The sequence below is a fragment of the Opisthocomus hoazin genome, chromosome 13, assembly GCF_030867145.1.
Source record: "Opisthocomus hoazin isolate bOpiHoa1 chromosome 13, bOpiHoa1.hap1, whole genome shotgun sequence".
NCBI lineage: Eukaryota > Metazoa > Chordata > Aves > Opisthocomiformes > Opisthocomidae > Opisthocomus > Opisthocomus hoazin.
Window position 1 is genome coordinate 26,384,716 of NC_134426.1, and position 21,133 is coordinate 26,405,848.

The 21,133-nt window shown below is 49.7% G+C and overlaps 2 protein-coding genes across 15 annotated transcripts in view; one reads left to right on the top strand and one right to left on the bottom strand.

Moving 5' to 3' along the window:
- The first annotated feature begins 337 nt into the window (after nucleotides 1-337).
- RNF34 (ring finger protein 34) lies at nucleotides 338-10,312 on the top strand. Its single transcript, XM_075434961.1, has 6 exons — nucleotides 338-427; nucleotides 4,415-4,633; nucleotides 6,019-6,405; nucleotides 6,732-6,788; nucleotides 7,036-7,237; nucleotides 8,658-10,312. The coding sequence occupies exons 1-6, from the start codon at nucleotides 422-424 to the stop codon at nucleotides 8,843-8,845; spliced, it is 1,059 nt and encodes a 352-aa protein (XP_075291076.1). The 5' UTR covers nucleotides 338-421; the 3' UTR covers nucleotides 8,846-10,312.
- Nucleotides 10,313-10,325: 13 nt separating this feature from the next.
- The window catches only part of KDM2B (lysine demethylase 2B), a 126,564-nt gene continuing 115,756 nt past the window's right edge, over nucleotides 10,326-21,133 (bottom strand). For 10 of the 14 annotated variants that reach the window (XM_075434951.1, XM_075434952.1, XM_075434948.1 and 7 more), the window contains 8 exons: nucleotides 19,975-20,062; nucleotides 19,169-19,437; nucleotides 15,811-16,484; nucleotides 13,849-14,012; nucleotides 13,240-13,401; nucleotides 12,881-12,982; nucleotides 12,336-12,554; nucleotides 10,326-11,834 (listed from right to left, as the gene is read on the bottom strand). In XM_075434951.1, coding sequence (XP_075291066.1) covers nucleotides 11,653-11,834; nucleotides 12,336-12,554; nucleotides 12,881-12,982; nucleotides 13,240-13,401; nucleotides 13,849-14,012; nucleotides 15,811-16,484; nucleotides 19,169-19,437; nucleotides 19,975-20,062 — 1,860 coding nt within the window. In that variant the 3' untranslated portion in view covers nucleotides 10,326-11,652. The remainder of the gene's footprint in view (nucleotides 11,835-12,335; nucleotides 12,555-12,880; nucleotides 12,983-13,239; nucleotides 13,402-13,848; nucleotides 14,013-15,810; nucleotides 16,485-19,168; nucleotides 19,438-19,974; nucleotides 20,063-21,133) is intronic. The other 4 variants (XM_075434947.1, XM_075434955.1, XM_075434960.1 and 1 more) reach the window with 4 other exon arrangements.

Sequence of the window (21,133 nt, forward strand, 5' to 3'; positions counted from 1 at the left end):
GCGGCTTTCAGACCTCCCTGTCACAAACCCCTGCTCGCACACAGGAAAAACCCCAACCCGACCCAGAACCATGAGGTAAAAGTTCTCTCTTATTTCAGCGACATCACTGCTCACGCACTTGCAGCTGTCAGCGGCCTCTCCTCTCCCTGTCTGAGGGGTGTTTTCGCGCCCCCCCCCCTCCGCGCCCGCGGAACCTCCGCGCCCTCCCCCGCCAACACACACAGAGGCACTTCCTCTCCTCCCATTGGCTCGTCCGCTCGCTGTCGGCGGCGGGACAGCCAATGGCGTGCGTCGCGGCGGGAAGGCCCGCCCTCCGTGAGGCGGCCCGCCGGCGCTCAGGGCGGGGGCCCGCTCGGGGGTGGCCGCGGCGGGCGGCGCCCGGTTGAGGCGGCGGCGGCGGAGCGGGAGCGGCGAAGCGGCCATGAAGGTGAAGTAGCGGGCAGGGAGGGATCCTTCGGCCGGGAGAGCGTCTTTGCCCTCGCTGCGGGGAGGGAGGAGGGGGGCGAACCGACGCGTGACGGGGCCGGGACCCCGGTGGGGTGGGGCGGGCCGGGCCTTGCCGCCCCTCCCTCCTCGCCTCAGGCTGCCCGACCGGGCCGCCGTCCCTCCCCGGGCCTGCCCCGTTACCGAGGGACGCCCGGGCCGGGGACCCGCCTTGTCGAGGAGTACCGGCGCCCTCCGCTGACTCAGCAGCCGGGCAGGGCCTGGTGCCGCCGCCTGAGGCGAGCTGCGCCCCCCCCCCCCCCCCCCCGTCTGTCTCCACATACCGCCCGCCAACGATCGCCGGCGGCGGCTGAGGAGCTGGCGGGGCTCCGGGCGGGACGAAGCCGGGCTCGGGGCGGTGCGTGAGGGTTGGGCCGGGGCGGGGGGGCGGGGGGGGGGAACCGGACCCCGCCGGGACGGTGTGCGGGGCGGGGGGGGGAGGGGGCTCGGCAGGGGTTTGTGGTGACCGGGAGGGTGTTCGATTCCCGAGAAAGCTGCTGCTTGATTTCGGGGTGAGTCTAAAGGCGAAATTTCAGCTTAAAGAAAAAAAAAATAAATCCCTTCTGCTGCTCTCCTCTCGGTTTGTCGGCTTTGGTGGCGCGTCCTGCGCGCACAGATGCGTGAGGAGCGGCACACAGCCTCACGGCTGCTTGGTGTGGGCGTCTGTGAGGCGGAATTCTCATTGGGTTACCCGGCACCCTGAAAGCCAAAAACGAGAGCAGGACAGTTCAAACGCCGTGTTTTGCCCCTGTAGGATGCATAAAAGGTATGGAGAGAGAGAGAGAGAGAGAAGATAGCTGATGGCAGCTTGTGAGAGGAGAATGTGGGAGTGGTGACTGATGTAGTTGGACAGGCTTTAGGTGCAGAAATTGGCAAAATTGTAACTAATTCTCAAGAGAGGGAGTTGTTGTTTTAGTGTGTCTTGCTTGTGTCTTGTGTTGGTGCTTTTCAGCATGGTCTCATTTGTTTTCCAGAGTAATACGAAGTGTCTAGACACCGTAATTCAGTTGTTGGTTAATGGTACTAGTGCAGAGAAAGAATCCACAGCTGACTTAGGTTAAGGAGAAAATTAACGGTGCCCAGGTTGCCTTACCTTTCACCTAAAATGACTGAACAGTTGGCAGTAAAAGATTTCCTGTTTGATACTAACAACATTCACGTATCCAAAATGGGTAACAGTAACTTCCAAAGTATATATATATATTTATTTAGTGTTACAGAATCACAGCATGGTAGGGGTTGGAAGGGACCTCTGTGGGTCACCCAGCCCAACCCCCTGCCGAAGCAGGGTCACCCAGAGCAGGCTGCACAGCACCGCGGCCAGGCGGGTCTGGAATATCTCCAGAGAAGGAGACTCCACAGCCTCCCTGGGCAGCCTGGGCCAGGGCTCCGTCACCCTCAGAGGGAAGAAGTTCTTCCTCATGTTCAGCTGGAACTTCCTCTGCTTCAGTTTGTGCCCGTTGCCCCTTGTCCTGTCTCTGGGCACCACTGAGAAGAGTCTGGCCCCGTCCTCCTGATACCCACCCTTAAGATATTTGTAAGCATTTATAAGGTCCCCAGTTGTGTTGACAGTGATGTCTGAGCAGTTGTTACAGGCTCTGGAATAAAATAAGGTGAAGAAGCAGGTGTTGCAAACTATCAGGCGAGGGTTGTGGTAGTAACAATGTTATGTCTTTTTAGTCATGGTGTGTCCTGCTGCTGCCATGATCCCTTAAAAAGACCATAGTTGTACAAGTTGAATTCTGACAGACCCTTTTGGCTCATTGTTTTATGTTTCTGTTATTTGTATGCGGCTATTTTTATATATAAAGCTAGCTCGTTGGTTTTTAAGAATACTTGAAGCATCAGAGTAATGTTTCTGCAACTGGCAGCTTTCCCTTAAGAGGAAAAAAAATACCTTTCAGAAGTCCCAAGTTTTAAAAAGCTTGGGGCTCTCTTGGATTAAGTAACTGGTTTTCAAAATGTATTTCTGCAAAGTTAATTACTCTTGCCTCAATAACTAGGATAATGATGCATAACTTATTTTGTATAGGAGAAATTCGTATTGATCTGTTTCCATTCTTTATTATTGAAAAGTGGAAAACAGCTCTTAGTTTGATGATAGCTCAATGATTGTCACAGAAGTCTGATTACAGATCAGACAGGCTCCAAGCGCACGGCGTGTCTGCGAGCGCGGCCCCGTGCTGGGGCTGCCTGTGTTTTGGCTGGAGGTCAGGGAGGGGCCGCTGGACTTCATCCCCCTTCAGCTCCGTTTGCAGGAAGCTTAGGAAGATTTTCTCTGATGCATGGGGTGCCCAAAGCATGGAGGTTTCTTGTTTAGCCTGGGGTGAATTTTGCTCTTGAAATACGTGTAAAATTAGATTAATGAATGTAATTTGTTGTGTATAGAAGTGATGTTATTACTGCACACTGTGTTGTACAACTTAGAAGCAAAATGACCGACTGTGTGTGCTGTTTTGCTGTATTGTGACACGTTTAATGTCAGTTTACGACAGTGAAAGTGAAATACCAGGTTTGTGGGGGCTGGAGAGGGGCTTTTGATGTTCTGGACTTAAAGGTGAAGGTGGTGTTCTAGAACATGCTGGGTCCTGTGGCATTGTTTTGTTGCAGCTTCTCCCTAAACCAGAGTGAGGACTCTTTCCTTACCTTTTGTGCTCAGTGGTTTGAAAGGAGACGTTCTGGCATATACCCAGTTCTTGTGTCAAGTTTCCACAAATGCAACAGGACTGTGTTTGGTTCAGGGGAGATGTGCAGTTTAACATAGAAGTTAGTTACTACAGGAATTAAAGTGCCATCATTACGGAGCTGAAGTGCATGCACTGGTTGGTTTGGGTTTTACAGCGAGAACTACAAGTCTCAAAAGCAATTATTTTATGTCTTCATGCTTTGGAAAAAAAGGTGCTGCCCTGGGATGAACAACAGAACAGCTCTAAGCAGCATAGTTAAGGAAAAGTATGAAAAAAAAATTATGTTTAAAGGAAGCTGTGCTGCTTGGCTTCCTTTCAGAAAGAACCTAATGTGATTGTTTGTCTTTTTTTTTTTTTTTTAGTAGGTTTCAGTGAGCCACATGACAGTGATTAAACATGTGACCTGGCCAACTTAGACTAAGGCCAAGTTCCAACCCTCAAGCAGAATATGCACTTTTAATAGAGAATCTACCACTAAAGGCTTTTGAGGATAAAAAAATAGCAATTTATTTATGTATTTAGAATTTTTTGTAGTTTAAGATTAAATTGTGTGACTCAAAACTGAAATCCAGTCAATATAGAGTAAATTCATTTAGAGTTATTTTAATTTTTGTTAGACATTTTGTAAGACAACACAACAGCAGGTTTAGGGAGGTCTTGAAAAACATTCTCCTCTCAGAGATACTAGACTGTAACTAGTTTCTAGTAGAGGTTGGTTTGTTACTTTCAAGTTTGAAAACACAGAAATGTTTTTTTTAGAGAGAGTTTTATTGTGAGTCATGTAAGAGCTGGGTTAGTTCTGGAGAAAATCCTGCAGGGGACAACTCTTCACTAATTATGATCAATTGTTGTATTGCTCCCTGTCATCACTTCAGGTTTTGCCCCTCACCTATGACTGGCTGTTAGTCTCTGCTTTCTTTGCTCTGCTGTTGCGTTACCGCCTCAAATCCCTTACCCTTCTTGTGCAGAACTCTGCTAGGAAAGGAGTTATGAAAGCGAGCTCCGTGTGCATCTGTGTTAGCCTCTGGGAAGCAAATCTTACCCCCTTTGCCTTGCAGCTGGCAAGTGGAGATTGTTGGGCTGCTATAGATGGTAGCGTGCAGAATTCCTGGTGCTGTGGGAATTCACACCACGTGCTTTTGGGCCGATGACAGATGGAGTGAAGTAGCTCTTCAGTAGCAAGTCACGTCTGATGTTGGCTTTCAGATACTAATTTTCTTTTTTCTCTTTGTGAATGTTTTCAGGCGGGAGCTACTTCCATGTGGGCTTCCTGCTGTGGCTTGCTGAATGAAGTCATGGGTACTGGAGCTGTCCGTGGCCAGCAGGCTGGCTTTGGGGGAGGCGCTGGCCCCTTCCGATTTGCACCAAACACAGACTTCTCCCCATATCCGTCTCCAGCTGCGGCAGGCACTAACATCGTCTGCAAAGCCTGCGGACTTTCCTTTTCAGTTTTCAGGAAAAAAGTGAGTATATTTTCTATTACATAGTAGTTTTGCTCGTGTGAGCTAATCCGTAGGCATACTGGGAGATGAATGCTTGTATTTCCTTAGATAAGGAAACCCGAGGCAGATGGCCAGGCAGGGAGTAAGTGCCTTGTTCCGAGGTCACAGGAACTTAATGCCAGACAGGATTAGAAGTTAAGAGGTCTGATGTTCATTAATCGGTGACACACTGGATCTGGTCTGACCTAAAATATTATTGGAATCTAATTTGTAAGATACATGTTTTAGCTTCAGAGTCTTAAACATTAAAGCAAATCTGATTTTGAAGATGATGCCAAATGTAGCAGTTGGATACTGGAATGAACAAACCGGGTGATGGAAAAAGCTAAAAACTCGGAACCTAGTATGACAGCTTCTTTCTGTGAAATACTCGTGTGACCCTGTTCATTGCCTAACCAGGCTGAATTCTGTTAAATGCTATTGCACTCCATTGCCTCTCGCTTCATTTGGAGGTGGGTTGGTAGGTTAATGCAGGTAAGTAAAATTAAGATTGTTAATGTTATTTTTATATCTAGAAGTAGTATACATTATTATGTCCAGCATCATTATTTTGTCCACTCAGTGACCTAATTCTCTGCAGCTCATTCAGATAAACGTGAAGCCTCTTTCCTCAGTTTGTGTGTTCTGTTTCCCGCTTCCTGTGTGTCCTGTTGTTCACATGGCAAACACTTTGTGTTGTTTAGGGACATTTTCTGAAGCTAATATTAATTTACTGCAATCCTGAAAAACTTGGAAGAGTTAGGATTTGTTCACAGCGAATGAGATGACCATATAAAATCGCTGCTGAAAGTCTTGCCTGTTCTAGCTTTTGTATGTGGTGGTGAGTCTTTGGAACAAAGCTCTCTTCAGAAATGACATCTGGGCGTTCGGGAGTGTTTACCTGCCATGTGGTTCATCACATTTAAGGCCTACTTTGAATTCTTTGAATCAGCTGAGGAAGAAGTATGTTCTTTAAAGTTTGGGGCTTGTGCTGCTTTTTACACATGTGAAAAGAGCAGTGACACTGAGCATATTCAGAAGTATTTTAGCATACCATAAAATTGACTGGCTTTCAGTTTCATTTGTTGTCTAAACTACAACTTGAGTGCTCATGTATTTGTAATGTTTTTTCACTGAAACCTCAAATCAGCTTACAGCAGTGCTAAAAGAGACGGACTGCCATGGAACACCTACATCACTGTTTGACAGGGCGGTTTGTAGACTTAAATCCTAAAAATGATGTATGTACGTCAAAACTGACAATGGAAAGAGTCATAGTAAATTACGTAGCCTGGAGAAGGAAAGAGCAGGGTCGAGACTGGTTTCTGTGCCATGCAGCTGAATGGTTATTTTCTCTTTCTCCTCAGCATGTGTGTTGTGACTGCAAGAAGGATTTTTGCTCAGTTTGTTCGGTCTTGCAAGAGAATCTCAGAAGATGTTCCACTTGTCACTTGCTGCAAGAAACAGCCTTTCAGCGGCCTCAGTTAATGCGACTGAAAGTAAAGGATCTGCGTCAGTACCTGATTCTCAGAAACATACCAACGGATACTTGCAGGGAGAAAGAAGACCTGGTAGATCTTGTGCTGTGCCATCATGGATTGGGCTCGGAGGAGGAGATGGACGCTGGTAGCTTGCATTCGTCACGGTCGCAGACTTCGGGGTTTTTCACTCATCCGTTTTCTATGTCTGTATCGGTGTCGTCTCAAGAACTTGCAAACAGAAGGGGCAGCACAGGAAATGGAACATCTTCACGGGTACAGTAATTGGCGTGTGTTTTATGGTATAGCGTAGCTTTTTTTCTTTTAATAGGTGTGCCTTGCTTTAAAATATAAAATGCCAGCTGGTACTGTTCAGGGAAGGTTTTTCAAAGGAAAAATGCCTTTGGTATCTCTCACCTGAGAGCAGAAGATTTCTAGATAAGATTGCTGGTTTAGGTGATAGTGGTGTCTTAAATCAGTAATGAGTAGTAGCAACTGAAACTTCAAGATCTCATTGTTATCTGTGGCCGGCTGGGTACAAAGGAAGATAGTTTATAAGAGACAATGTTTTTTTATCCTGATCAGTTTCGTTTCGTACACAGGGTCAAACTGAAACGTCTTCTATAAATAATGAAGAAGAAGAAAGTGCGGAAGAGCAGGTGAGATATGAACTGTACAAAGAATAAATTTTTGGCATGTGACGCCATAAAGTGTTTAGATCTCCCTCCACATTTAGTATCATGCTCTAGTTCTTTCAGAGTTAGCTGTGTCTGGCACTGCGTACCTGCAAATACTTGCTTTAAAAAGAATAAAACTTTAGCCAAGCTGCTGCAGCTTAAGGTAGCACCAAATCTGGTGCTCTGAACTTAGCGGGACAGTTAAAACCGTACCATTGATATGTTTCAGACCCCAGGATTGTCCAGAAAGCGAGCAAGAGCATCTTTGTCTGATATATCAAGTCTGGAAGACATCGAAGGGTTGAGCGTTCGGCAGCTGAAGGAGATACTTGCGTGTAACTTTGTCAACTACTCAGGATGCTGTGAAAAATGGGAACTGGTGGAAAAAGTGAGCAGACTGTACAGAGAGAGTGAGGAAAACCACAAGACACGTAGGTTTATATTTAATTCTCACTTTCTTAAGACTGCTTATTTTCTGGTTTCCGGTAGCTGGTTCTGCCAACAGAAGGACTTGGTGTCCAACTTGGTCTGCTCAGCTGGAACAACTGGAAAGTGCGTTTTAGCAATTCAAGCTGCATCTAGAGTAGCTGAACATGGCTCTAGTGAGTAAGTGAAGCTTTCCAGGATTGTGCTGGTTTTCTGAGACTTTTCCAAAGCTGAGCGCGCTCAGCTTTCACAGTGAAATTGCACAACCGAGAACCAGTTCCCCAGAGAACATGAAACTTGGCACCCCTGTGCCCTTTGCTAGGCTTCACAAGGTATTAGCGAGAGCTTCTCAGTAGCTGTCAACAGACCAAAGCAATTCAGTTCTCACTGTGGGGCGGAAGTAAAAGCTCCAGTGGCAAAAGTCCAAGTCCAAATGGTGTGGTCTCGGGCTGTGTTTTCATGATAAGGTGGTCCTGTGGCTGCAGCCAGGGCGTTCGTTACCCTCTGCTACATGTGACAATTGGAGTCTTCCACCTGCGTGGTTGTAGCGCATCCACAGAGCGATGCCTGTGCACCGAGTGTGGTCTGAGGAGCAACCTCGTGATGTCGTCACCAGTTGGGAAGTGCCTGCCTGGCTCGCTGCGCCTGCATCCAGCAGCTGGGCTGTGAAGAACTGGAGAACTTCATAGCGCTGGGCCACTGCCCAGCCAGCTTGGGCCAGCACAGGGCTGCAGGGCTGGTGGTCATCAGGCGGGGGATCACCAGCTAATCAGGGTGGGGACGGGTTGGAAGGTGGGGGGGGGGCTGCTTGTGAATGCCGAAACCTGGCTTAAGTGAGACTCGCAGTTTGGCCAGGACTAGAATTGAAAACTGGGCTGAAATCAAGCTTTAAACCTAGGATTTTTTTTTTTCCAGCATGGTCTGACGGAACATTCGGTTATCGCTAGGGGATGGCGGCTGTTTGCTGTGAAACCTGAGAGGTTCTGTTCAGTTCTGCCACCTTTATGGCCCACTTAAGGCTTCTGCTGCTTAGTCTGCCGTATTATTACTGTGTTTAATCTGAGGAATGTGTTCTGCCAAACAGAATAAGCTCAGAGATGGAACAGCAGCGTGTTCTGAATTTTCATCCAACACATTATTTCACAGTCATTATGTTCTGAATTGAAAATGGTTTCTGAGTTTAAAGAATGAAGCCAAATAATGGATGTTCACTTAAGGATTTTTCTAGTTCTGGTTTGTTTTGGTTGTTTTTTTAAGGAATATAGATTAATTCTTAGCTGTGGGTTAGAAAAACTGTTGTGAATAGGGAGCAGCACTGCTTAGTGTGAAACTGGCTGTCTGTGCCTTAGGGGTTGCCTGGGCTAGAACTGAGCTGGTTTCCAGGTCCTGAGTGTGTGACCTCCCTCCCTCTCTGTTGCGTTTCAGAGGGTGAGAAGATGCAGCTGAACGACGACGACGACAACCTGTGTCGGATCTGCATGGACGCAGTCATCGACTGCGTCCTGCTGGAGTGCGGCCACATGGTCACCTGCACCAAGTGCGGGAAGAGGATGAGCGAGTGCCCCATCTGCCGCCAGTACGTTGTGCGGGCCGTCCACGTCTTCAAGTCCTAGCCCAAGGCCGAAATGGGGTTTTGTGGTGACCCTGGCGAGCAGGAGCACCGAACCTTGGGGCACGTCTTGGCTTTTTAGCTCACAATAAATCAACATCTTGAACATCAGGATCGAGATGTTTGTGAAATGTTTTTCTACAGCACAGCACATCCTGCGGTTGGGCAGTACAATGGGATGCCCGCGTGTACAGTAACGGCGCCCGACTTACCTTACAAACCCACAGACTGTGCGAGTCGAACTGTTTACAGCAGTTCTTGCTCTCTTCTGAAGAACCTCACTGCGAATTCCTGCGTTCGGTACTCAGCAAGTGGGCAGATGTCACTCGCCCGTATTAGCGTGTCGCATTGCTTGGTGCGTTAGAAGAAATGCCCGTGTCAGCTGAATAGTCAGCTTGTACTCATTACAGACTGTGACTGTCCAACACTGTCCCTGCAACAGTGGGGACAGGACGAACTCTGCCTGTAGGAAGCACTGCCATTAACTGCACCTGCGCAGAAGCCCTTAAGCAACCAATAACTGCCGATTGCTTCGCCCCGAATGTCTGCCATGACACGTGCTGTCTTGGCCGTCCTTTGTGAATGTAGAGACAGCTCCATCACTTCGCAGCGCTCTGTCGTTCCGCAGGGCTCTGCCATGTGGTGTCCAAAAACCCATTACCAAGTGGTTTTTAGTTTAGGAAGAAAATATTTTTTTAAAAAGGGGTACAGGAACCCACATTATTGTGGTTCTTAATCCACTCATGCCTATTGTAACAATTACGTGTGATGATTGTACGCCACGTGCCGACAACCTGATGTTACTGTGAACACTGATCAGGGTCATGAAACTACTTGCTGCTAACATGTGGAATGTACAGTGTTACTAACGCTGACAGGGATGGGGTTATTAACGACCCCTGGTGCTGTCAGCCCCCAGCAGGGGTGGGGGCTGCTCGCAGCCAGAAGGTGGAGGGTTGTTGCAGGGTGCCAGAGGGATGGCAGCAGGGGCAGCTCCTGATGTGGGGCCATGCTGCCTGTGGCCATGACCCTGCTGCAGTAAGGTCAGGGTAAAAAGGAGAGGGGAGGAGGGACCGGGCCTGCCCCGGGGTCTGTCCTTCAGGCAGGGGTGATGGACAGAGCTGCAGCCTCTCCTCTTACCTCCCCCCTCAGACCAGGGACATGTTTTCCTGGGCTGCTGTACCTCTGCCGCACTGCTGCGCCTGCTCTTGTCTTGTAGGTGAATGAGAGAGAGGAAGTAGCTCCTCCTCAGAATAAAATGCACAGCTTAGAGACACCGCGGGTGATTTTTCAGAAGGGAGCAAACCTCTCCATGGCTTTATTTTTTAGAAGTAACATTTTAATGGTACTTAATTCCTGGAGCGTCTGTTCAGTGGGTAAAAGCTAATGAAGGAAAACATACCCTACCTGTTCTTCCCATGCTGATCATTAGCCACACAAGCTTAATAAAGATTTGTGATGGGCTGTCTCAGCCTCGTCTCCTTTCTTAACCCAGCTCCAGCCGTACCGTTCTGGAGACGTGGATGTGTTCCTCGGGACTCAGCTGGAGGAAGGCCATGGGTGCGTATTTCCTTCCCTCTCCAGCAGACTGGGCCCAGTGAGCAGCACGGGACAAGGGCCAAGCGCCGCGCAAGTCGGGCAGGAAGAGGGGCTTCGGCCCCTGCTCCTGGAAACGAGGACGCCCCCGGACACACGTTGGGACAGAAACCCGCAGAGCCAGCGCCTCTTTTTGTACAATTGTTTATACAAATTCAACAAAGGTAAAACTGCATCAGGAAGGTCTACGAAAACAACACCGTACAACAATGGCACTTATGAATGCAGAATCTTACAATCAGGAAATAACCATGTTATAAACCTTAAATGAGAACTCAACTCACACTTCAAAGAAAGAGAGACTACGTTTGACCATTTATTCTACGGCTGGACTCACTGTATAAATTAATTTCATATTGAGTACAAGAGCTCATGCTACAGAGTGAAACCCTCCTATGTGCAAAAGCTGAAATTGGAATTTTTTTAAAATTTTGAGAAAAAGGTGATTTCTATACAGATAAAACTTGGCAAAGTGTTTTTACTTCAACTATAATTTACACCTTATTTCCACAACATGCTTATGTCACTTCTGAAGTATACAAAGCAGGATATAAACTTCCATTAAAACATGCTTGAAGTTGAAAGTATTCACCTACTTCTCCTGACCTGGGCACGTCTGTAGATAGATACTGTCTACGAAGTATAGGTTAAGTTCTCGCCTACCATAAGTAAAGATAAAAATTGGCAATCGAAACCGAAACACTGGTAATGCATTCAAACATTGCATAAATAATTTTTAAACAATTTTTGTACAAAAATAGTTCTGCATAATGTAAGATGTAACAAAACAAAACATGTTAAGAAGGCAGAAATGCAGTGCGTGGTCCACTGTAATGACACCAACTCTTATTTTTTTTTTAGTTTGTTTTAAGAAATGAAGAGCAGAAATCAAATTTACACTACCAAGCACATGCTGTGGTACTTTAAATAACAGTATTTCTTGGAGATCAGTCGTCTTCTGGGTGTGAACAATTCTCACCAGTAACAGTCGCCTTATGAATTTGCATAAGAGCCAGTGCAGGACATCCCAGGTAGACGGAATTAGTGGCACAAGTTGAAATTCCTAACATGGGTAGTTTCACGTTGTTCTCGACAAGAGTTGTAAAATCCAATCACGGCATTTTCCGATATTCCAAGTTCCCAATTGAAAATAAAATCCCTACGTGTTCTTAGTCCCTGCCCCCCCTCGCCCCAGTATTTACACGTGTCCTTTAACTAACTCAGTTTTTGCAGAAGTTTTTCTTCCACTTGCCCAAACTGAACACTTACGGACATCTCCGCAACGAACTGCTCACAGCCTTCTTTCGTCACTTGCTTGCAGTACCTCAGGTCGATCTGGCAGATGTTTCCGCAACGTTTGAAGTAAGACAGGCACTGATCAGTAACCTTATTGCAGTCTGCCGGGGGAAAAAAAAGGACAAGAAGGGGGAAGAAATGTAACAGCGCGTCTGGGTTTGTTCTCCAGCACCAGGACGGTTTATCCCAACTGCGGTCAGTCCTTGTTCCTCTGGCGCTGCGCCGACAGCGAAATCGCCCAGCCAGCCCCGCGGCCGCGCTCCGATCCCCGCAACTCTGCTGCGTAACCAACGAGACGAAGCGAAGCACGCCAGGAGCGGAGGCCTTGGGAGATAAATCCCCTGGGCAGGACGAGCGAGGTGCAGCGCAGGCTCCGGAGCAGGAGGCGGCAGTGCCCTCTGCGGCTGGGGTCCCGGGGAAAGGCTGCGCAACCACCCGGTCACCTGCACCGGCGGCACGGGCACCCACCCAAGTGGAGCCCTGGGGGGAGTTACACAGGGGGCAGGGGGGAGCTGGGCACAACCGCTCCCACCGATGAGCTTTCGCGCAAGTCTGAACGCCCATCGGCAATTCCTGTCCTCCCCCGTGCTCGCGTTGCTTACCTGATAAATTAATTTCCGTTAATGAATCCCGCGTGGTGGTTCCAACCGCGGTCAGCAGGTTAATAGACTGATCTGTCACGTGGTTACAGTAACTGAGATTGAGTTTGGAGAGCAGAGGCATGTGCCGGATGATCAGCCGCAAAGAAGCATCTGTAATGTCCAGGCCGGCCAGACGCAGCTCAACGATGTTGCGTAGCTTGCTCCGGTTGTCGATCTGACCTGCAAAGCGGAGGCAGCGGGTCACCGCCCAGCGTCTCGCCCCGAGCCGCAAACATCTGCAGATCTATATGAAATGCACTGTGACACACAACACTGCTGCCCTACGTCAACTTCAGACGCTTTTGCCTGTCTGGAGCTTCGGAGGGGACATCAGCAGGAACGCTTGTCTATTTTTGGAACAGGCACGTGGACAAAGCCACCTCCTGATTTCAAAACAAAAAGGGACGAAAGTAACTGCAGGGGCCCAGCGGCATTACAGGTCGGGAATAAGCAGTAGGCTGTGCAGTGCATGCCAGAAAGCAGATCCGATTTGCTCAAAATTTCACCTGAGCTGATATCCGGGCGAATGTGGCATGACCCACAGAACTGCTCCTTCCCTGAACTGGAAGAAAGTGTTTCCATACTCTCTAAAGTACACCCGTTGCAGCCTGAAGAGAAGAAAGTCAGACAGAAAACCAGCACAGTGGCTCAGACGACTGCTCAGCAGCCAGCGAGCATCGCTCGTTACCCAGTGGCTTCCAGCGAGGAGGTGTTGCAAGTCACTGCTTTGCCCACCTCGCGCGTCAGCAAAGCCCCGCGCCCCGCCGGTGCTGGCTGCGGGGGTTTCTGCCCGGCGCCTCCAAGCAGCAGAACGTGCCCCAGCAGGGCCGGGACAGGTCTCCCGCGGGCTCCTCGCGCCTGTTACCTGGCCGGTTATCTGTAGGCGGCGACAAGAGGTCTCTCATCTGTGCGTCTTTCAGGCCTTCTGCCCACTGCACGTCCAGAGTGCGGAGTAAAGGACAACTGGAACTACAAAGTGCCGACACTGCTATCCACGAGCACCCTGATAACAGCAGGTCTCGAAGACCTGCAGATACAGAAGAAGTTGGAGAACGCGGCCTACCCAGAGGGACATCCGTGCTGAGCCCTGCTACCACGCGCAGGTCGGGCGAAGCGAAGCCCACTGCCGCTCCGACGAACGAGCCCAGCGCCCCAGGAACCCCCCCTAAGCCTCCTCCCACCCAGCTCTCCACCTCTCCCACCACCTGGAACCTCCGGACCGCGGGCAGGAGCAGGCCCCCGCCGCCACCTTCCGCAGCAACGTTACCCCTTGACAAAGACCTGCCTCAGAGTTCACCCAGCTTGTCAAGCAGTCACTCATAACAACTCATTTTTTAAACCCACCGATGCTTCGTTCCTACGTGTCTACTCCCCTCCTAGGAAACCCGGACCCTGTAGGCATTGCTCAGAGACTGCAGTTTGTATCTAAACTGGTTTGCCAGATTCGGTGAAGTGGTCAAAACCCGTCACTTACCTGGCAGTCTGTTGATCAGCCAGCTCAGCTGCTTTTTAGATATATTTGTCCAGCTGAGATCAAGGGTTACAGGCTGTCTCCTAATAATGCCGCTAAGCATAAGTGGAGTGATGGATTTACAATGGTTTAAATCTATTTTGGTCCATAATCTTTTGTCACAGCACCTACCCAAAAAAGAAAAAAGCCAACAGCACTTAATTTGGCACTGGTTTTGATTTCTGCAAGACATTGAAAGGTGTCATTGAACAGTAGGGAAAACTACAGCATTTAACCGAAAATAGCAAGAAGATGGCCGAGCGATGCTACGGTAGCACACCACCACACGAGGGGACGTAGCTCTGAAGTTTCTCCATCAAATACATCATGCAATAAAGCACGGAATTATTCCCACAGAATTACAAGCGTCAACAACTTCGGCTCCCATTTTCAGCCATCACAGCGCTTACCAACAGCCATTTTCTAGCCTGAAGACAAGCCACGCCTTCTTGCTTACCTTTTGAATATAAAGACTGGGTTTAAATATTACTGTCCTGATGTCCTCGGTGCTTTCCTTACTTAAAACGAGTGAATTTTGTGAAACAGATCCCCCCCTCTCCTGTTCTGTGCTTTTGTGCTACTCCTGTCTCCGTGGCTTAGGCGTTTTTACGCTCTCTTTAAGGGCAACAGGCAAGAAGTCCTAACGAGCGTCTTGCAAGATTCTGCATTTTCTCATTTTTCCCTGAGAAAATACTGCACTTACACGGAGAAGTCATTTACCAGCCGCCCGTGACACCAGGGAGCCCACGGAGGCGGCACTCCACACACATCTCCTTGCACCGAATTCTCAGCCTCTCAACCTCTCTGCCCTTTACCCAGGCTGTTGGCAGACTGCGCCAGCAAGGAGTCTCAGTCTGCCCATCTGCCTGCAGATGACAGCTGAACCCGAGATGACTGCCGGTTCAGTGAAACACGTGAATCTGTCACTGATGCTCCCGGCATCCTACAGCCACGGACTGCATCCCCGCTCACGCCCTGGCACCCCGGGCACCAAGCGGACGCACTGTGAGTAAATACAATCTGCAAGGATTCCTCCCTCAGCTCTGCCGGTACAGAACACAGTGACGGGATTGCTCTCCACGTACCCTCGACAGGGAAACAACCAGCACGGAGGAGAACACCGGGCAATCTTCACCGTATCTCAACAGATATTTAACAGCTGAACAAACAACTGCATCAGCAGCCAGCGGGTCCTGGGGGCAGAGCGACACCGAGACTTCGCATGCCCGACACCGGCTGTTCCAGCAGGCGAGAACATTGCGGTGTCTCACGACAGGACAGGCTGCTCTGGGGCGTCGCAGCCACAGCAGGCTGACGCCAAGACGCACAGATACGCAAGACACACAGACACACAGACGCACACAAGGACACAGAATCACAGAACCACAGAATGGTAGGGGTTGGCAGGGATGTCTGTGGGTCACCCAGTCCAACCCCCTGCCAAAGCAGGGTCACCTACAGTAGGTTGCAGAGGACCTTGTCCAGGTGGGTCTGGAATATCTCCAGAGAAGGAGACTCCACAACGTCCCTGGGCAGCCTGGGCCAGGGCTCCGTCACCCTCAGAGGGAAGAAGTTCTTCCTCATCTTCAGACGGAACTTCCTGTGCTTAAGTTTGTGCCCATTGCCCCTTGTCCTGTCACTGGGCACCACTGAAAAGAGCTTGGCCCCATCCTCCTGACACCCACCCTGCAGATATTTGTAAGCATTTATAAGGTCCCCAACACACACACTTCACATCAGAAATGCTGGGAACGGCTGTTCCTGAAACGCTGCTTCTGCCGGTCACCCCTTCTCCTTGGGCTCAACGGAGCGTCAGTGATGGCCCGCATGCCTCTTCCACCAGACACCAGTGCCCCCACCACCCACTTCCCTTTCGAGTCCGCCCCGCCACACGCAAAACCGAGCTTGGTTTCCCGCCCTCCTTACCATCTGTTCCAGGTCTTGCACACTCGCATACAGATGCACAAGTCTCTATGACTGAGGTAGCTAAAGACAGCCATCCAGACTTCCCTCTGCATCACGTGGGCTGCCCCGTCATCCAGGGGGAGCGAGTCCGGAGGGGGGCTGATGGGGGGCGGCCGGATGACGTGCCGTTCCATCTGAATGCATTTGGGAGGGGAGAGCGAAGGCGGTGGCCGGGTTATTCCCCGAGGTGTGCTTCGCAGGCTGGGGATCAGCTGGTGCCTCAGCTCCCGGGGAGTCCCGTTCAACCCTTTGCTGAACCTATGGAGTCTCTCGCTGTTGTTCAAAGCACGCTTAGGTTCCTCGTTCTCGCTCTCAGGTTCAGATTTGATGGGTTGGTGATTCTCATTGGCAAGGCTGTTCTCGGTTTTTTGGATCTCCTGGTTAAGCTCCTTGCTGAGCTCCTTGCTCAGTTCCTTATTGGGAAGGCGCCTTTTCCGCCTCATCTTGAACTTCTTCTTATCCCTGGGCTCGGCGCCCTCTGTGCTGGGACCTGCAGTGGGCGAGCTGGACCGGGACTGGTCGCTATCCCTGGACCTGGGAGGTGCTTCTGGCAGGTCATCCTCCGGCTCCTGCTTCAGGCGCCGCAGGGGCTTGATCATGGCAGTTCGGTCATCTGGAGCCTTCCACGATCGCCGCTGAAAAGGAAGAGACAAGAGCTGACTATGAGCAAGAACGCACTCGCAGTACCGCAGGTGCCGGTGCTCCGCACAGGCAGCCCTGCCCGGGGGGTCGGGCTGCCAGCCAGCACCGGGCCCCACCCGGCCGAGCGCCAGGGTGCGTTCACCGGCCAAAGGTATCAAGTTCAAGTGCCACCACGTGGACGAGCAGCCCAGCTATGGGCTCTCCGGACTCCAAGAGAGTGATAAATGCATTCATTCACCATGCATAACCCTGCAGATTTAAGGGCCTTACCCATCCCACAGCGGACAATTCACGTACAGAAGATGAACAGCGTGCTACAGACAGCTTTCTCCCCAGCAGGCCAGGAGAAACCAGGCCTGGGACGTGCTCACTGGGCACCCACTGTAAACATGGGCCGACACGCCTTCACGCCCAACAGCCAAAAGGTGAATTTCTGACACCTCCTGAACCGCAGCCACCGACTCGCATGGCGGCTACGCTCTTGTGGCCCTCGTTGCTGGATACTCACAGCCTCGTTTAATTACACTTCAGCTGCTCCTTTACATCCTGCTAAACTCCGCTCGTCCTCTCACGCGTCCCCCACCGCCGGTGCTGGCGGAACGGGGCATCTGACGGGTCTGACACACTGCCAGCCTGACGAGACCTCACGCTGCCACGACCTCCGACGCAACGCAGGCTGATGGGGACTGGCGGGCACCTTCTTCCCTGCCCCGGTCACCGTTCGTAACAGCAAACCGCACTTCGCTTGCTCGCATTCATCAAATGATGCGCACCGGACTGGCGCGTAAGAGACGTACAAACTAAGACCAGGGAAGACTTCAAGTCTGATCTGATCACTACAACCAAGAAAGAAGCCACCAACTGTTAAAATGAAATCTCTCTGTCAAGAAGAGACGTGGAGTGGCGAGAAAAGGTGAACTGCTGTGAACACACTTGTTACATCTGAAGGTCTGCGCTTTCGCAATAAACTAATTGGATCAAGTCAGTGGATGTGCTCCGATGCTTCAGACTGTGGCGTGCAGCAGAGAAAGCTGAGCACCCTGTCTTTAAATTAACAGATTATAAAGAAAGAGGCCCCAGTACGCTAATGACAGGTTAGAATAAAAAAAAAAAATTACATCAGACTCCTGTCAGCTGGCAGCATCCTTCACGCAGGGCACTGACGAGCGCTTAGTCTAAAGGTATCGGACTTCTGTTGTTGTGCTGGATTGCGAGCGGTAATCGGTCCTCGCGTGCCAGGTCACCCCCGGCTCGCCGGGGCGTCAGCAGGGAAATCCAGGGATGCGCAGATCGCTGAAGGGCTGTGTGGCAGGGCAAGATTCAACCACACAGGAAGGAGTGAAACATCATCACAGAAACTGAATTTTCTTCCTTGGGTCATCAAAACACAGCTTGGTGTTTTTAATATGGGACACCAGAACAGAAAATACAAAACCAGACGCTGCAGCTCAACTATCCTGGAGTGTGAAGGTTTGCACAAGAGATGTTCTGCAATTTCAAGATGTAAATCGGATAACAAAAATGCCTGCAGTGACACAAGGACATGACTGATAGAGAAACTGGCTCACCATTCAGCTCACACGCGGAGAGGGAATTAAAAGGGATTGAGAACGTGTCTATTAACAAGGCAAAGCACCTTCTTCCTGAAGAGTTTGTCTTCTTGTCCAAGTATCAGCTGCTGGAAGAAAGAAAAGTAAAAACCCCAACACATGACATCTGCTGTGCTGTCTGATGAAGGTTTGGTGATCCACAGTGCCTTCCTCGTGCACTGTGGGGCTTCCACGGAGCAACTGGAGCCATCCATAAACACCGCAGCGAGTCCGTAGGGATGGGAAGAGGAGAGCATGGCCAGAAAGCAGGTGCGCAGAAACCGGTATCGTGAATTCTGCTCTCTCGCTCCGCCAAAGCGCCCCCAATCCCTACACTGACCGTACCGTAGCGTTCGCACTGTGGAGCCTTGCAGGTGGACTGGCTGCCACTCCTCGTGAGCTACGCACACAATGCCAAACAAGCCACTGGTTCTGATTTTATAGCCATCAGCCATTTACTCACAAGACACATGAAATCTAGGTTCTCACTTCTACCTCTGCAAACCAGCGTTTCTGCATATCCCAAGTACCATATTTTGCAATCCACAAGACAACTCAAGAGTGTCCCTGCCTGGCCCAAGAGCTCCAACTGTAAAATTCAGGGAAAAGCTGTCTACGCTGCCGCCATGCGCAGCTCCTCCTCTCTGCAGGCCGCAGCAGGCGTCATTTCTACAGGTCCTCTGAGGGGTTATGAGCACTGCACGTCCCTGAACCAGCCACAGAACAAGCTGCCACGCGCCACCACGTGGATAGAGATGAAAAAGTTTCCATTAAAAATTGATTTTCACCTTGTTCCTACTCCAAGCATCTTGTAAGGACTTTTCAGTTAAAGTGGGTTTTCCAGTATTTTGAATAAAACAACAGCCACAGCCCAGCGTTTCCAGCCTCTGCACATCAACCCGAGCGTCGCTGTTCAAACTACTGTCCTGTCAGACTAGCAGTTTGCAGAAAGGAAGGTAAAACATCGCAGCTTCTTTGGTAACAATCTGGGCTTTCAAGATGAGCTATAAGCCAGAAGGGAAGAGACATCAGCCCCAACCAGCCCACGCGCATCTGTGTAAGTACAGGAAAAGAGAGTTTTGTCATACCCGCTTTCTCATAGTGGGTTCCTGGGATTTCTCAAATTTCCTTTTCCTCCACAGATGCACTTCGTCAGACTTTCTCCTCAGTATTGAGTCAACTTGAGCCTTTTTGGAATGTTCCTCTGATTTCCGCCTGGGACTTTCTTCACAGTCCCCTTTCCGTTTTGCAGCATCCGTTACTTCCTTATTGTCTCTGTTCATTTTCTGTTCCTTCAGCAATGAGCCCGGGAGATTTGATGCGTATTTGAATCCAGGTCCGCGCTTTTGCTTGTACGCCAAAGAGACACAAAACACAAACAAACTTTATATCTTACGCCTTTCGCAGCTCTTTATCTAAGCTGCCTCCAGCACTGCTGGGCTGATCACTTTGTAACAGACAAAATGATTAGCAAGGACTTAGAGTAAAGGAGTTTCAACCTTCACAAAGTTGTAACTACACACTTGCAGCTTCTGTCTCAGTTTGCAAAGAAATAACGTTTCACTAATTCCAAAACACACTTCATGTCTTGCGTAATTGCTTCTGGATTTTGTGTTTGTTTTTTTTTTAAAAAGTATTTTCATCTTAGAAATGAACATGCAGCAGTCCACAGAACTAACCTAAATAGTTCCCAGCTTTGGGGTGAAGTGTTGGTACATGGAACAAGAATACAAAAATTATTAAAGCATAAAGAGCCATCAGCTTATTTCCTTCAACCCAACTGAATTCAGCACAAAATTAAAAGCCGGTATTGGGCAAAATTGTATCTACAAGCCAGAGGAAACGCCTGAGATTTTGTATCTCATTCCAGCACCACTTATTCCCATTAAACTCACTTTTCCAGTTTTCCCTGCATGGTTGCACTTTGGACACTCCCAGCAGTTCGGCAGCTCATCGTTCACCACACCATCCGATTCCTTCACCTGGTGAAAGAGAAGCACAACTCAATTCACAATCGCGCTGCAGAAAGCTGCGGAAGTCCACCTGCAGATCATTTAGCGGCGTTTTGTACCGCTCCGTTTTCTCTGACCGACTGCTGCCCTCCCAGCGGCTGCAGAGAGGAAACCCGGACGGCGGCGGGCGCTGCGCCATCCCACCGGTGCCGAGCGAGCCCTCGGTCCCGCACAGCCACCCTCCTGGTGTCGTCAGCAGGGGAGGAAAGCACGCTGGCCAAACTGGTGTTTGACACAGGGTTCAGGTCTGGGCTTTTTATGAAGGTCACTGCCAGTCCCAATTAACACAGGGCACATTCTGCTCTTGCAAAAAACCAAACCAACAAAAACCACCCCAGAAACCCAAAGCCCGGATTATAATCACGCCATCTCCAAATGTCCTCCCACACCACTTCTTTGAAAAGCCCCGTCCCCCCCAGAGTGAGGCACGGTCTGATCTTTTAATAGGAAGGGATTTTTCCCATACACACGTTCTCACATACATTAATACTGTTCAGCATTTTTAGAAGCAAAAGCACCCTGCACTGTAATCAAGTGTTCCTTAAAATAATTTTCTTTACGGATCAGAACTAGCAGTCCATGCCTCCAGCCCTCAAGACCATGTGCCAATAAAAATCCTGGTTGCCAAGTCAGCTAGAGAACAGGCACTTTTATTCAGAAGACTGGACACATGAAGGCATTTTTCAGGTTTCTCACACCCACAGTTACCTTGCCCAGCTAGTGTAAGGAAGAGAAATGCTTACTACTTCACTACCTCCGAGAGACTGTGACCTTTCACTTTTTTGAAAGAGAAGCCACACACTCAGGATTGTTACCCTACAATAAAAGTGCTGTCCTGCCCTATGCAGCTGAAAAACATGCAGTTAAAAAGTTGAAAAGACCTTTCTGTGAATGAAACTGAGGATGAAAAGCAGAGCTAAGCTAAAGCCACCCTCCACACAAACACATGTGCTCACTGCTTGCACATTCACATTTAAGGGTTTCGTTATATACTCAGAAAAAAGCGGGGCGGGGAGGAAGATTCATGTATTGCTACTGTAG